The 16,615-nt window shown below is 50.6% G+C and overlaps 1 protein-coding gene across 3 annotated transcripts in view; it reads right to left on the bottom strand.

Moving 5' to 3' along the window:
* Positions 1 to 914: 914 nt before the first annotated feature.
* UBTD1 (ubiquitin domain containing 1) overlaps positions 915 to 16,615 on the bottom strand; it is a 50,595-nt gene continuing 34,894 nt past the window's right edge. The window contains exons 1-3 of one of the 3 annotated variants that reach the window (XM_069460386.1): positions 14,414 to 14,478; positions 3,791 to 4,018; positions 952 to 1,979 (exon numbers count right to left, since the gene is read on the bottom strand). In XM_069460386.1, the coding sequence (XP_069316487.1) occupies positions 1,594 to 1,979; positions 3,791 to 3,965 (561 nt within the window). In that variant the 5' untranslated portion in view covers positions 3,966 to 4,018; positions 14,414 to 14,478 and the 3' untranslated portion in view covers positions 952 to 1,593. Of the gene's footprint in view, positions 1,980 to 3,790; positions 4,019 to 14,413; positions 14,479 to 16,615 lie in introns of those variants that run through there. The other 2 variants (XM_069460385.1, XM_069460384.1) reach the window with 2 other exon arrangements.

Here is a 16,615-nt window from a genome sequence, read left to right as displayed (position 1 = left end):
GGTCCCACAGTGCCCCCTAGCGAAGCATCTCCACATTAGGCGGCATGACTTCGTGGACAAACTTAGCCATCTGTCTCCTCCCTCAAGGGCCTCGTTGGGGGAGTCCTCTGCAGGGCTTACAGGGTCTTGCGTTAAGTGAGGGGGTCTCAGGAAGCCAGACTGCAGCACCGACACCAGCTGCCAAGGGGTGCCAGCTACTCTGGGCCATCCTTCCCTGACTGGGGCCGGCCATGCTCACTGAGAAGGAAAAATACTCAACTGGAAGAGAAAGCAGATCTGTACTTGCTCAGGTCCACGCCTGGCACGTGCAGGATCGAGCCCTGGGTCATTATGCACGGGCTTACCAGAGAACCGCAGACGCCCAGCTCTGTGTTTCCATGAAGCTCACATGCTGCCCTTAGCCAAACAACCTTATTTAAGAGTCCCCCAAGGAAGCACAAGGAACCGGTTCCTTTTGCTCTCTGGTTCCCTTGCCAGGGAGCCAACACAAAGGTCTGGCACGTGCTCATGATCTAAATCCATCAGAGATTTTGCTTTAACATTCCGCCAGGCACAGCATAACCAGGACTTCCCGCACACCCCTGTCACGAGGGCCATGCCCCTCCTGCTTTCACATCTGTTTTCCTGCTTAATCCACCCAGCAACTGATGCAGGAGGCAGGGCAGGCGGCCTCAGCTCCACTTTAAAAAGAAGCTAAGTGGGTTCAGAGGTTAAGTGGCTTTTCTGAGGACCCATGAGAACACAGGAGGAGTTGGGATCAGGGCCCAGAGGGCTAGCAGTCCGAGGTTCACTCTGCATGTACACCCTGCCGTGCCCAAGCAGCTGGGGAGGCTGGGCATGCACCTGTTGCCACACCAGAACAAGCTCCGGGCTGCACAGGGCTGCAGAATAACTCAGTCAAATGCCAGGCAAGAGAGAAGGAGCAAAAGGCTTTATTGATAAATATGCAGATATGTGTGTACACAGGGATCTGCTGTGGGGGCCATAACCAGGCTGCAGACTCCGCCGCCTGGGTTATAGCCAGGAGATGGCCCTGTGCAGACCCCTGCCACAAAGCCCAGCCGTCCACCACCCGCCTCATCTCTGCCGATTGTGCTGGGGGCAGGGAGAGGCAAAGGCCCGCCTCAGGCTCCCCGAGCCCTGGGGCTCACTGGTGGTTCCCTCCCCTCCAGGGGACTGGCACTGTGCCCAGAGCAGAGCCAGGGGTGGGGAGAAAGGAGGGAGACAGCAGCTGCTTCAGACCCTGAGCAGAAAACCGGAGTGAGCACAGCCGGCAGCACCAGATGACAGATCTGGGCTCCAGGCACCTCCAGGCTGGCCCTTGTGGCTCGAACCTGCTGCGGGAGAGAGACAGGGTAGAGGCCCTTGTTCACCTCCTCTCCGACAAGGCTGCAAGGCCTGTGTGTGGCAGCCTGCTGCCTGGGTGCCCTGGGAAGCAGAGTCCTTCATGGCTCAGCCAGCAGCCACACAACGGGGTGGCACCCCTGAAGGATGTAACAGCACTCAAAGGCAGCAGCAGGGCGGGGGCCTAGTGCTCCAGAGGGGGCCGTTCAGCCCCACAGGGGCCTCTCTTCCCAGCGGTCCGTGGGCCCATCAGTCCTGGGGTGGCGGGGGCTGGTTGATGATGACCTGGATGACAAAATCTTTCTGGATCTTGGTCTCCTGGAGCCGTGTGCGGTCTGTGAGCAGCTTCCCGGAGAAGAACCATCGCTGCCAGGACGGCTCGATGCCCTCTTGGGTGTGCAGCTGCCTCTTGAGCTGCCCTACTGTGTCAGGCAGGCTGGCGCTGAGCCTCACGTCCTTGCCCGTGGACAGGCGCACCTTCAGCGGGAACTCATGGCGCACGCTGGGGGTGGGCTCGGGGGGCTCCAGGTTCTCCTCCTCGGTGTGCTCCAGCAGTAGGTTCACGGGCGGCGACAGGCAGTAGATGGGCAGCTGGTAGCGATTGCCCAGCTCATCGTAGCATTCACAGAGGGTGCCTGTGGGAGAGGCAGGGCCGTCAGGGTTGGCTCAGGGACCCACTGTCATGGACTGAGTGTCTGTGTCCCCCCAAATTCTTATGTTGAAATTCTAACCCAACATGACTATATTTGGAGATGGGGCCTACATGGAAGCAATTAAAGTTAAATGAGGTCATAAGGGTGGGGTCCTGATCTGATATAATTAAGAGCTTTGTTTTGATTTTTTTTTTATTAATTTTTTTTTTTTTTGGAGACAGAGTCTCGCTCTATTGCCCGGGCTAGAGTGCCGTGGCATCAGCCTAGCTCACAGCAACCTCAAACACCTGGGCTCAAGCAACCTTCCTGCCTCAGCCTCCCAAGTAGCTGGGACTACAGGCATGTGCCACCATGCCCAGATAATTTTTTCTACATATTTTTAGTTGTCCAGCTAATTTCTTTCTATTTTTAGTAGAGATGGGGTCTCACTCTTGCTCAGGCTGGTCTCGAACTCCTGGGTTCAAACGATCCTCCCGCCTTGGCCTCCCAGAGTGCTAGGATTACAGGCGTGAGCCACCATGCCCGGCCTGTTTTGATTTTTTTTTAATGGACAGAGTCTTGCTGTGTTGTCCAGGCTGGTCTCGAACTCTTGGGCTCAAGCAATCCTCTTCCCTCAGCCTCCCAAGTAGCTGTGACTACAGGTGCACACCACTGCGCTTGGCTTACAGTTCTTGTAAGAGATACCAGACGTTACCTCACTTTCTCCCTGCCCCCTCCCCTCCATGCGAGGACACAGCAAGAAGGCGGCCACCTGCAAGCCAGCAAGAGAGCCCTCACCAAAAACCAAATTGGCCAGTACCTTGATCCAGGACTTCCCAGCCTCTAGAACTGTGAGAAATAAATATGTTGTTGAAGCCACCAAGTGTGTGGCATTTTGTTATAGCAGCCTCAGCAGACTAATACAATGGCCATGGCCACCCCATAGTCAGGTCTCCCTGGGACAGCCTTATGATCAGAGGAGCACAGGGGCTGGTGTCAGGAAGACTTGGGCTGGCACCTTGGCCCCACCAGGGACGGGCTCATTCAACCCTAGCACATTACTTAACTTTTCATTTGTACACATGTGCTGGTTGCTGGGGTTATAAGCACAAATGAAATAGCACAGGCCCTGTTCTTCATAGACTGCAGCCTCCTTACTGGTACAATGTTAATGCCTGTAGAAATGTTTACTGTCCTTTGAGCACCTATGAAGTGCTGGGACTGGACTAAATGATGTTATGTGTATCTTCTTGAATCCTAATCATCATCTCCCCTTTACAGCTGTAAGGTACTTAGGCTCTAAATTCAAGAAGTTCCAGGTCATGCAGCTAGGAAAGGGAAACACTCAAGGTAAAACCCAGGTCCACGACTCCAGAGTTCCATTGTTATCATCTGCTTTACACGCCCCATAAAGCTGCTACGAACTTAAATGAGATAATGCAATGGAAGCTTCTAGTTCAGGGCCCAGCATATAATAACCCAATAGAAGGTCCGTGTCTCAGATGTTCTGGGACTCCAAAGCGCTCTGAGCAAGTCTCCAGCTTGCGTTTATCACACTGCTTTGCAGGGTTGTTGGTGTCTTTCCGTCCCCTCATCAGGCAAGCGGGAACCGTGTCTTGTTTTCCTTTGTGTCCCCACTCCTGGCCCACGCTCAGTGAGGGTTGCTTGAATGGGTAAGTGAATACCCGCCCCCCGCCCCCCAGCTTGGGTAGAACCTCCTGACACATGGCTGGCCACCTGCTCCCCTGTGCCCCTCAGCTGTGCTGATGACTCCTAGCTGCAGCGGGGGTACAGCCCTGGCCCCGCCCACTCACCATGAGGCAGGGTGATGCTGGCTCCATCCAGGATGGCCTGGGCCAGCTCGTGGTCGTTGGCCTCGGCAGCGTAGGCGGCGGCCTTGAGGGCATCCCAGATCTCCTTGCGACCCTCGAAGGCGGGCGCCGTGTCCCAGAACTCATCTCGTTTGCTCCGCAGCTGCCCGTCGGTCATGGGGTAGTCACTCTTCCACTTGAGCCGCTCCTTCTTCAGGGGCTCGTTGCGGCCTGGGCAGGACACAGGGAGAGGCTCAGCACCTCTGACGCCGCTCGAGCTGCGGTCCGCTCTCTCCCTCACCTCCCTCGGCCAGGCCCTGGCAGCCGCTGTCCTGGCTCCTAAGTATTTAGGTCCCTGGGGCCCTTCCTCAATAGCAGGGAACAGTCAGGACACTCCACATACCCAACCCAGGCGCATCAAGTAATTCTGTCCGCAAAGCATATGCTGCCTTTGTCTCTACTGTTAAGTTTTAATTTTATTCTTTGATTATAAAGCAGTACAATATTTAAAAATCTGGAAAGAATATACACATGTAAAAATAGTAACTGCCACCATCTATGGAGCCAACTTGGGCCACATCACAGGCGAGGCCCTTGGGACTCATTATTCATTTGATCCTCAAAACCACTCAACAGATGGGGAAACCAAGACCCACAGAGTGTGCTGTTTGTCTAAAGCCACACAGGTACCGTCTTAGTGCAAGACTTCCTGACGCCAAAGCCCACCTCTGACCACTGTACCATGCTGCCACTGGGGTGAAAGTCACGCAGAATCTCACCATTCAGAAGTAACCACTGTTAACACCTCAATCTATTTCCTTGTCGCTTCCTCTCCCCCATTTTTCTCAATATAGTTGAGTTTATATTATGAAGTCTATTTCCTTATATTCCTTGTTCCAGAAAGGATTTAAGAGATTTATATGCCAATGTACAACTTTGTTTATTTCACTTATATTACTGTAAACTTTCCAAAGGATTAAAAATTATGAACAATTTTGATGTCTTATTATTAATGTCCCACCATACAGATGGTCACAAAGAATTTTCTTTTAAAATCATAACTGATCAACCAGCCAAAAATTCCTGCGGCATCCAGGAAAAAAAAAAAAAAAAAAGCAATTCTGTCAAATGTCATTTTTCTTGTCACCCAGCTCCAAGGGACCTTTTATTTATTTATTTGAGACAGAGTCTTGCTCTGTTGCCCGGGCTAGAGTGCCGTGGCATCAGCCTAGCTCACAGCAACCTCAAACTCCTGGGCTCAAACAATCCTTCTGCCTCAGCCTCCCAAGTAGCTGGGACTATAGGCAGGCACCACCATGCCCGGCTAATTTTTTCTACATATTTTTAGTTGTTCAGATAATTCCTTTCTATTTTTAGTAGAGACGGGGTCTTGCTCTTGTTCAGGCTGGTCTCAAACTCCTGACCTTGAGCAATCCTCCCGCCTCAGCCTCCCAGAGTGCTAGGATTACAGGCGTGAGCCACCGCGCCCAGCCTTCCAAGGGACCTTTAAGACAACTCCAGACCATATCCAAGACTGAGGGTACAGGTGTCTCTCAGAGGCTTCTGGAAGCCCAGTCATCTCAAAGCTGAAGGCAGAGTGAGTGACCTACAAGAGTGAGGTCTAAAGTACTCAGCTTCCATTATAACTCAGATCCTACAAGTGACAGTTGGAACCAAGGCTGGAGGCTGCCACCAGCCGCATACTGGCTGGGGCAGGAAGAGGCGGGGAGGGAACAGCATTCACTGACCACCAACTGTGTGAAAGAACGCCAAGTAAGCTCTTTATTTATATACATTATCCCATTTCATCCTTGCAATAGCCTTAGGCAGTAGGTATTATTACTGCTGTTTCACAGATGATAGGGCAGATTTAGAGAGATTAAATGCCTGGCCCCAGGTCACACAGTAAGTGACTGAGTGAGGGTTCCACCTCAGTGCTGACTAAATCCTGTGTTTGCCATCTGAATTCACAGCTACCTGTGTGGGCAGAAAACTCTATAAAGGAAAACATTTAATTTAAAGTGTTCCTGAGGTTGCAGAAGGAAATGCAAACCCTCTTTGGAGGAAAACAACTTCAAACCAGCCCTCAAAGAATTCTCAAGATAAAGTTCCAAGGAAAATAAATAACAAGGTCATAGTTTAAAAAAGAAAATCACAACAGGCAAGGAAACAAGGCAATATGAGCCAGAGCCAGCAAAAACAGCCGACAAAAGAATCAGATTTACAAAGACACTGGATATGGAACTTATCAGACAAAGATTATGAAATACCAAGTTTAAGAAATAAGAGTACATTAACAATATGAGTAAGGAATAAGAATGACCAAGTCTTTTTTTTTTTTTTTTTTTTTTTTTTTGAGACAGGGTCTTGCTCTGTCTCCCAGGCTACAGTGCAGTGGTGTCAGCCTAGCTCACAGCAACCTCAGACTCCTGGGCTCAAGCGATCCTCCTGCCTCAGCCTCCCAAGTAGCTGGGATAACAGGCATGAGCCACCACACCCAGCTAATTTTTCTACTTTTTGCAGAGACAGGGTCTTGCTCTTGCTTAGGCTGGTCTTGAACTCCTGGCCTCAATCGGTCCTCCTACCTTGGCCTCCTAAAGTGCTAGGATTATAGGTGTGGGCCACCATGCCTGGCCCAAGTAGATTTTAAAAGAACCATATAGAACCTCTAAAAATGAAAAATATAACAACTGAAATTCAGATGGTTTAACATTTTAAATTAGAATTTCCAGAAGGATACAATAGGAAGAATGTGGATGAACCAATATTCAAAGAAACAACAGAGATGTCCATTCTCTCCTAAACTGATCTATAAATTTAATGCAATTCCAGTGAAATTCCCAACTAGGAGCTTTTTCCCAAGGAACCTGGCAAGATGCTTCTATATTTATATAGAAGAACAAAGCTGCTCCTAGAGAAGAATGAAGTGGGAGAACTTGCACTGCCATTTTCAATACTAATTACAAAGCCACAGCCAGCACAGTACTGCAAGAGGGACAGACAAATTAGAATAGAGCCCCAAAATAGACCCAGGCACATACAGAAACTTGCTTAAAGTGAGAAAGAACACCACTGATGGGGTGGAAGATGAACCATTTGATACGTGGTGTTGGGACTACAGGTTCTCCACGTAGAAGAATGTGCAATGGAATTCCTACCTCAGGCCAGCCGCAGAAATCAAAACCAGATCAAAGGCTTCAGTGCGAAGAAAGACAGAAAGGAGGCACTAAAGCAATGACGATTACAATTTCATCCATGTATTTTTTGCAAAGTTTGGCCTGGAGGTGTTTGTGCCTTGACCACGGAAATAGCTCCATTTCATGATTTCTCGACTCCTTTTCCTTCTCTTTGATTCTTCGGCACTGATGACTTCCTAATAAGGGCTTTGATCCGTCAGCCCTCACAGTCACGATGCAGCGACACCCTGAGGGACCCCTGGGGTGTGGAACTTCTGCGCCTTCACTCAATGACTTTTTAATTTCTTGAGCCGATTAGTGTGGTTTCCCTGCCTCCTTCCTCTTTACCAGATGTCACTTCTTCCTGGTCTCTATCTGCTGCTCCTAGCACGTGTGGAGGTCAAGTCCAGCTAACGGACCACTGTGAATCTGCTGAGGGCTGAGAAAGGGCACCACCAAGCTGTCGGCATTGTCTAAGAAAGAAGCTTCCTACAGAAGAAAGAGACGAGGCTTCGGGACATTTTAAATGTTCACCTTTCGGCTCTGTTCCCAACAACTGAGGTTGCTGGACTGTGACCGCAAGGACACCTGGGCTGTAACTGTGTGTACCTGTATCTCACTCTCTCTTGAGAACTCATCTTTAAAATAAACACAGCCCCACGGTGGCCCCTTTCAAAGTCATCACCTCGGAAGGCCACGCGTGTACCTGAGGGATGCTGCCTTGGCTCACAAACCTCCTCTGTCTGAAGTGCCTTCGGGTCACCTCCCCCGTACTCAGACAGCAGCTGGCGTTCCCAACAGTCTCACCCACAGACCACACGTTGCAAGAGAGCCTCTCCAAGTACAAACAGCATCTACAGTGACCCAGGATACGGCGGTTTTAAAAATCCTCACTCTGTGAGCAGGGCCTTTGTGGCTGAAAATCAGAATGGGGTGGCGGGGGCAGGGGACAGGCAGGGTTGAGGTTAAGAGCCCCGGGAGCCCACCCATTGCCTTTGCAGCCGTCACTGCGCCTCTGGGCCGGCAGAGGGCAGCCACAGCCCCTCTGCGCGGTGCCGGCTCCCTTCCTCAGTGGGTCAGACGCGCGGGATAAGAACATCAGCAAAGTTCCCCCGGCCCAGAGACAAGCCCAGATGTCTGGAGCCCCACACATTGGTACTTACGATCTTAGGCACAGATACAGACAAGGACAGAAAAGGAAGCTTTTCATCTAAGCATATAAGCAAACTGATCAACACTTTAATTTCATTTACTTAAAAAAAGATATTTTATAGTTAGTTGAGTCAAAAAAAAATGGGACAGTGAAACATAAATGAACACTCATATGCTGCACAAATTGGTACAAACTTCTTGGAGGACATTTGGCATGGTACTGAAAAACAAAAATGTGCATCCCTTTGGCTCAGCTATTTGCTTTCTAAGAAAATAATCACAAGCATGTGGTGAAGATTTATCTACAAAGCTGTTTAACACAGCATGGTTTTTCTATTTGTTTGTTTGTTTGCTTGTTTGTTTGTTTATTTTGAGACTGGGTCTCGCTCTGTCATTGAGGCTACAGCACATTGGCACGATCATAGCTCACAGCAACTTCAAACTCCTGGGCTAAAAGCAATCGTCCTGCCTCAGCCTCCCGAGTAGCTGGGACTACAGGCATGTGCCACCATGCCCCGCTAATTTTTTCTATATATTTTTAGTTATCCGGCTAATTTCTTTCTATTTTTTTTAGTAGAGACAGGGTCTTGCTCTTGCTCAGGCTGGTCTCAAACTCCTGAGCTCAAACCATCCGCCCACCTCGGCCTCCCAGAGTGCTAGGATTACAGGCGTGAGGCACCGCGCCTGGCCACACAGCATGGTTTTTAATAGAGGAAAGCTAGAAATAACCTAAATGTGCACCACCAGGAGAAAGGCTAAATAAAATCTGTGCATCTATACGAACCATTGGTGGCAGCCATTCTGTGACAGTGTGGCACAATGCTGAGTAACGTGGGGAAACGTCCACAATACAGGGGGAAAAGCTTCCGACCGGAAGTGTGTGTGTGTGTGTGTGTGTGCATGCACCAGTGCTCTGTGTTCCAGCTTTTGCTTTTAAATAAGTATGTACAGGCCAGGTACAGTGGCTCATACTTATAATCCTTTGGGAGGCTGAAGCAGGAGGATCACTTAAACCCAGGAGTTCAAGGCTGCAGTGAGCTATGATCATGCCACTGTACTCTAGCCTGGGTGACAGAGTGAGACTGTTTCCCTTTTTAAAAAAATGGCAAAAAAAGTGGCTCATGCCTGTAATACTAGCACTCTGGGAGGCCAAGGAGGGAGGATCACTTGAGGTCAGGAGTTTGAGATCAGCCTGAGCAAGAGCAAGACTCTGGCTCCACAAAAAATAGAAAAATTAGCTGGGCATGGTGGAATGTACCTGTAGTCCCAGCTACTTGGGAGGCTGAGGCAGGAGAATTGCTTGAGCCCAGGAGTTTGAGGTTGCTGTGAGCTCTGACGATACCACTGCACTCTACCAGAGGTGACAGAGCAAGAGTCTTGTCTTAAAAAAAAAAAAAAAGTATAATTATACATATTAAAAAGATTGGAAGGATTTATACTAAAATGTTAATAGTGGTTTTATCTGACTGGCAGTTACCTATGAATTTTTTGGCTTATATTTTCCAAGTTTTCTATAATAAGAATTTACAACTTTAGTATTAAGAATAATACAATAAAAGTTGTTAATAAGGAAAGTGGGTACATGGAGTTCTGGGGGAGCAGCCATGTAAGTAGAAAGAGTTTGGGGAGCCAAGTGAGGGGGTCTAGGAGAGTGGTGAGCTGGGAAGTCCAAAGCCCCCAGCCTGTAGGATTTCAGTTGCTGGCAGCTCTTGGTGGCTTTGTCAAGGGCCAGGACAGGCTCTGCTGGTTTCAGCAGCAGAAGCATTTAGTGGCTTCTACTTATGTCTCCACCTGTCCTAGATAAGCTTCAGGTCAAAGACAGAGTAACAGAAACGGTCCCTTCCTTCATGACACTGACTACAGAGAGATTTAAAAAACAACAAAGATCACTGTGTAGTCAAGTACACAACTTGCAAGGGGAGGCCACAGGGCAAAACACCCACCAAAATCACGGGCTTCTGTGATTGTGCTGGGTAGGGAACAGCAAAAAATGTTTGTGACTGAGCAGAGAGTGCATGTGTCTGAGTACAGGTAAAAGCTGGGGCCACAAAAAGGGTTGTCAAAAACACCTCCTACATTAGGGTCTCCGGGGGTGTTGGTTAAAAAGACAGATTCCCAGCCTGGGCAACAGAGCAAGACCCTGTCTCTATAAAAAAGTCAAAAAATTGTGGGGGAGGTGAAAAAAAGAAAAAGAAAAAATTAGCTGGGCATGGTGGCACACACCTGTAGTCCCAGCTACTCAGGAGGCTGAGGCAGGAGGATCGCTTGAGCCAAGGAATTCCAGTTTACAGTGAGCTATGATGGCACCACTGCACTCCAGCCTGGGTGACAAAGTGAGTCCCTGTCTCATTAAAAAAAAAAAAAAGGCAGATTCCCAGGCCCACCTTGGACCCAGGGAATCAGTCACAGGGGCTGGGCCAGGATATGTACTTGATTCTGATTTAAGAGCCTATTTGTAAACACAGCAGAACAGAAATGGAAACGGCATGCTCAACCACACCTTAACATCCACAGTGAACGCGTGGTCTCCAACTACTGCTGAGAGCTGATTTGGAGAGTGAAGAAGGAAGAGAGCAGGAGGGCACCATGTCTGGGCTGGAGGAGGATAATGACGGTAGTGGATGCTGTGGTTTGGCCTCGATAATGAATAGTGTCTGGCGATACTACCCCCCAGGGAGCGCACTGAAAGAAGAGGGGGAGAGAGAACATGGAAGGTGCTCTCCAAGTTGCCCAGTGCTGGTGTGCATCTATGGGAGATGTGTGTACTTCCACCGCCTGATTCACACTGCTGAATTCACAATGACCACACAGAAGAGGGGATACAAGACACGAGGAGGGACAGCAAACCCTGGCTGCTGCCCTCGGAATACCCGAGTGCCTTTCAGCGGGCTTGCCCCAGGGCGGTTCTCAGCAAGTACCTACTGAATTGAGAGTGGAACGACACACAACCCGGGCACAGTAGGCAGGTGGGGGATGCAGGAGAGGGTCTGCTGGGGAGAAGTCAGGAGGACCCTTCGTTTCTTGTTCTCGGACCCCAAGAGATCCTTACTGTGGCTTCAGGGACTAGAATAAGTGAGCCACTGGGGTGTGACACCAAATCTGAGAGCAGCCAAGGGGAGCAGAGATTTCCCCAGTCAGTCCACCCTAGCCAGGAGACAGCCCTATTTATTCCTGCAGCAATCCCCAAGCTATTTCCACACTCGTTACCAAGCTCTATCCCCAGGCCCTTCCTTGCTCCAGGGATGGGGCCAACAGTGTCCTCCCCAGAAGCACCAATTATGTGACAAGTCTGGGCTTGCTCTGCCTGGTATGAGAGAGACGTCTCCAGCAGAAGAGGGAAGGAACTAGAGCCTCCCTGTCCCAACAGCCTGGCTGGCAAGTGGCAAGGGCCCTTTGGCCAGGAGGCAAACTGGCATCTCTCCTGCCTCCCACTCCCACCCCAATAGTCACAGCTGGAATGCAGGTGGGCTGAAGTGTCCCAGCTGGCAGCGGGGATAAGAGGTCAGAAAGAACAGAAGGTCCCAGAAGAAGGATCAGCCCAGGTGGGGAGGGTGCAGCCAGGGGAAGTGGAGCCCAGGTAATCCCTTCAGGAAGCAAGATATTTATAGTTAGACTTAGCCCAGGATGACCCTCAGAGCCTGGGTGACTTCGAAGGGAAAGTGCTGGCCCAGCTCTGATCAGCTGGGGCCTCCCACGCTCTGGGATTTGGTGGCCTCTTTATGGGCCTGTGAGCCTTTCCTCCCCATTCATTCCCTTGGGCCCCAGCTCCAGGGTTCAGGGGTGGAGCCAGTTGCTAAGTGACTGGTCAGGCTTCCTAAACTGCATCCCCTCCTGGGGCATGCTGGGTCCCAGGTGGTCCCGGGCAGAGAGCTCCCTTTTCCCTGGTAGCCCTGCTCTGGGATCTAGGATGGCACCCAGCCCAGGGCAGCAATGACCCAGGGCAGCAAGGTCTACAATGACCTTGTTTGTCGGCCTGAGGCTGGGGCTACCTCGCATTCATCTTCCTGATCCCAGAGACTGGGTCAATGTCTGGCATGTCGCAGGTCTCAGTAACCGTTGGCCACTTGAGTGAGTGAAATGGACAGGCAGTTTAGGAAAAGCAGGAGAAGCTGGAGAAGGGAGGGGCAGACGGGAGAGCAGTGGGGAGCAGACAGCTGCCTGGAAGAACCCCCTGCGAAGGGGAACGGGGACTATGTTTTGTGAACACACCTCACTGAATGGGAAGAGAAGAAGGAAGATGGCGGGTGGGCGGAGGTGGGAGTCCAGGAGGGACAAAACCAGTCACCAAGTTAGGTATACAGTGAGGGGACCTGCTGGAGGATGAGGGCCCGGAAACCTCTGTGGCCACAGCAGAGACGAAATCGCAGCCAAGAGAAACAGACCTGCCCGGGGCCTCGGTGCCCGGGCGGCTGCAGGACAAGGGGGCCCACATGAGTGCGGAGACAGGGCGGGCTTTCTCCGTGCTGCACAACGTGCACATTCACAGGGTGGGCTGCGGCGTGTGCTCCGGGAGGGCAGGCCTTTATCTGCTCCGCGTACAGCCCACGGCCCGGGCCGGATCAGGCCAGGCAGGAGGCAGGGGGCATCCCAGAGCTGGGCACTGCCCAGCAGTCCCCAGACCCACTTCCCCAGGGAAAGCTGGCCTCTCTGATCTCGACTACAAACAGAACCCCATGTCCTCACGGTCTAACTCCAGGGTTCTAACCTGCCATGCAGCTAACAGCTTCTTTTCTGAGGCTGGTTTGGGGAGAATTCTGTACTCCACAAGCAGAGTTAAACATCAGGTGCCTGGGAAGTGACTGCACTTCTTGTTTTAAGTTCCTGTGTTCCACTCTGGTAGTGAATACACTCTCATCTTCACTACGTACTGACGCGTTTGTTCCCAAGTGCAACCAGGGTCCTGGCCTGAACATGAACGGCACCAGTGTTAGCGGCCCTAGAAAGGAACTTGATCACACGTGTTTTCTGGCAACCTAGATCACAGATAATTATGAGTAAAGAGACACTGTAGCCTCTCTCTGCAATCTGGCTGCTCACACATGGGCTTCAGAGATGGACAGTGGGGGTTCTCTCTGGCCGCTGACCACCATCGTGAACGTGGGCGCATGACCTCACCATCTTAAGCCTCGGTGTTCCCATCTGTACAAAGAGGCCCTAACTCCCACCTCGGATTGCTGTAAGGATTAAATGAGACCACTTTGCTCAGTGCTGAAAAGACGGTAGCTACAGTCAAGCAAGTCAATAATGCTTATTACCATTATGCAATCAAAAAATACCATCTTTTTTCTCATAAAGTTGCTGTGATTTTGAAAGATTTGAAAACTCCTGCTGTAGCGAACTCTTAGTTTTTACCTTGTAGCACAGGGAAATGCAGGGGTTAAATGAAGTTAAGTCAGACAGGGACAAACAGTGGGCTCGACAGATGCCCACCTCCCTGCACTGGCCACACAGTGTGGAGTCAGCACTTTTCCTGGGGCAGAGGAGGGGAAATGGCAGCTAATAAATAAAACAGGAGCTCTCCAGAGGTTGCTACAGGAAAGATCTCCTATATCTGGCTGCTCCCCTTGCTACCTCAGGGCTCCAGAGAGGGGAGGCAGGTCTTCTCTGCCACTGTGCTTTCTATAGCTGGACGCAGCAGCTCAGATTCCCTCCGTGCTGGCAAGAAGGGGGACCCAATGAGCACCAGGCGTGGCAGCCAGGTGCCCCAGGGCCGAAAGGCAAAGCCTGACTTCTGACACCAGGACTCTGTCCCACTGGGTGTCAACTGTCACAGCATATCACTCAGACATGTACCACTCCATCCAGGCATGTCTCCCTGAAGCTAGGAGTGACCTTAGAGTCATTTGCACTAGCCACTTTATTTCACAGATGAGAACACCTAGGCAGAGAGGTGATGTGACTTGCTCCAGACCCCGCAGTTGTTTCTTAAGAGAGTGTATGTGTGTGTGCACGCATGAACGTCGGGAGGTGCGTGGCAAATTCTTTCTACCCAACCTCTCCACTGCCAGTGAAAGGTGAATTACGACTAGAGCGTGAAAATGTCAGGAGCGGCACGCACAGAGACGACGATATGCCAATGGGAAAAGCAGCAAGCAAAACGCGCAGCGGGAGCCAGGGCGGAGGAGCGAGGATGCTGGCCTGCCCTTGCGGTTCCCACTGGAGATGAGTGGATCTGAGAGCTGGGCCCTGCCAGGACACCTGGGCTGGGGTGCCCACACCTGACTGGTGCCCAGGTCTCCCGTGGGCTTGACAGGAACACAGACCCAGGCACCAGCTCAAGACTCTGATGGAAACTAACCTCCTACCCCACGCAGCAGCCCTGCTGGGGCAGTTCAGCCTCTGTGCACTCCGAGAGCCAAGGTGCTCGCCAGGCCGTGAGGAAGCCTAATACGTTGTTGGATGAATCTAGAACAGAGACACATAAAAGCTGAAGGTACAGGTTTTGGAGTCAGACAGACCTGAGCTTGAACATCAGCTCCATCATTAATTAATTAGCTAAGTGACCTTGGGCACATGCCATAAGGTTTCTAGTCTCTTCTAGCAGGTAGGGAGCGGTTACGGCCCTGCCTCTTAGGGAAGTTGGGAGGACTGAAGATTCTCACATGCACACAAATATAATCAAGAAGATTATACATAATAAATCAACTAATCTAGCACCCCAGGTGACATCTCAGCACCAAGCCTCACCAGGCTCTTGCTTCCTTAATCTGAAGATATCTCTCTCTCTCTCTCAGACACACACACACACACACACACACACACACACACACGCACCATACCTGCTACACAGTAGCCACTTACTACTATCATTGTACAGTTGACCCTTGAACAAACATGGGTTTGAACTGCACAGGTCCACTTATAAGAGGATTTTCATCTGCCTCTGCTACCCCTGAGACAGCAAGACCCCTTCTCTTCCTCCTCCTCCTCCTCAGCCTAGTCATTGTGAAGATGACGAGGACGAAGACCTTTATAATCCACTTCCACTTAATGAACAGTAATCATATTTTCTCTTCCTTATGATTTTCTCAATAACATTTTTCTCTAGCTTATTTTATTATAAACTACAGTATAATATATATAACATATAAAATATGTGTTAATCAACTGTTTGTTATTGGTAAGTCTTCTGATCAAAGTAGGCTAATTAGTAGCTAGGTTTTTGGGGAGTCAAAAGTTGTATATGGGCCAGCTGTGGTGGCTCATACCTGTAATCCTAGTACTTTGAGAGGCTAAGGTGGGAGGATTGCTTGAGGCCAGGAGTTTTGAGACCAGCCTGAATAAAACTGAGACCCCATTTCTACAAAAAATAGAAAAATTAGCTGGGTGTAGTGGCATGTGCCTATAGTCCCAGCTACTTGGGAGGCTGAGGCAGGAGGATCGCTGGAGCCCAGGAGTTTGAGGTTGCAGTGAGCTATGATGAGGCCACTGCACTTTAGCCTGGGTGACAGAGCAGCAAGACCCTGTCTCAAAAAAAAGTTATACGTGGATTTTTGACTACATGAGGGTTGTCACCCTTAACCCTGAGTTGTTCAAGGGTCAACTGTAGTCGTGTGCTTTTATTATTGTTATTTTAACCTGAAATCCATCGGCTCTGCTCTCCGTAATAACACAGAACAAGCCACAATCTCTTCCACGAGGCTATTTGACATTTTACTGTTCTGCAGACTGAAGATCCCTATTTCCTCTACTGTGTCTCCATTTTCGTTACCATTTCATTCACCTTCCTCTCAGCTAACCTAACGAACCTAACAGCCCAGGTGACGTCTGCCCAGTGTCAAGCCTCACTGGGCTCTTGTATTCCTTATCTGAGGACCAAGCCTCTGCTCCATGGCAAACACCATAGCAAGTTTGCTCACAACTGTTGCAGCTGGAGCTGGAAAAGACCCCCATAAATTTCCCGCTGGTTGTGCCTCCCACTTCTCTCAAGTCCTAATATCCATTTAGTCCACACCCCAGCAACAGGCTCTCAGCTACTGTCTTTCAGGTCTGTATCTTCAGTGGGGTGAACCTGGCGTCGAAGACCTGGGTCAGTTTCCACTGTGACATGCTGTGTGACCTGGGGCAAGGGGCTCAACCTCTCCAAGCACAGCCGCCAATGTGAATGCCACTCTATCTGCCCTAAAGAGACCTCAAGATGCTCCAGGGAGTTTCTGTGTGAAGTACAAAGTGCACACACAGATGTCCGACATTCCTGAGATCTGGAACCCCATCTTTTCAAGGCTCACCGGCTTCTTCAAGTGGCACAGCTCAGGACCCACAACTCTCGGTCTGTGCATCAACAGAGACGTCCTCACTTGAGCACATTCTTTCTCCTCCAAAGCCAGGCCTGGGCCTTGCAGGCAGCTGTGCCTGACTCATCTCTTCCTCTTCCTCCTCTACAGCCCGTGACTCACCAGCCCCGTCAGGCCGCATCCTCCCGGGCTTCCTCCCCAAGCGCTGCCTGGTCAGGATGCAGGACTGAAGCCCTCTTCCCACCGGGTCCCCCCAGCCCCCTCTT

Source organism: Eulemur rufifrons, chromosome 28, assembly GCF_041146395.1.
Source record: "Eulemur rufifrons isolate Redbay chromosome 28, OSU_ERuf_1, whole genome shotgun sequence".
Taxonomy (NCBI): Eukaryota; Metazoa; Chordata; class Mammalia; order Primates; family Lemuridae; genus Eulemur; species Eulemur rufifrons.
Note: the sequence above shows the minus strand (reverse complement) of the source record. Positions and strands in the feature narration are given on the sequence as shown.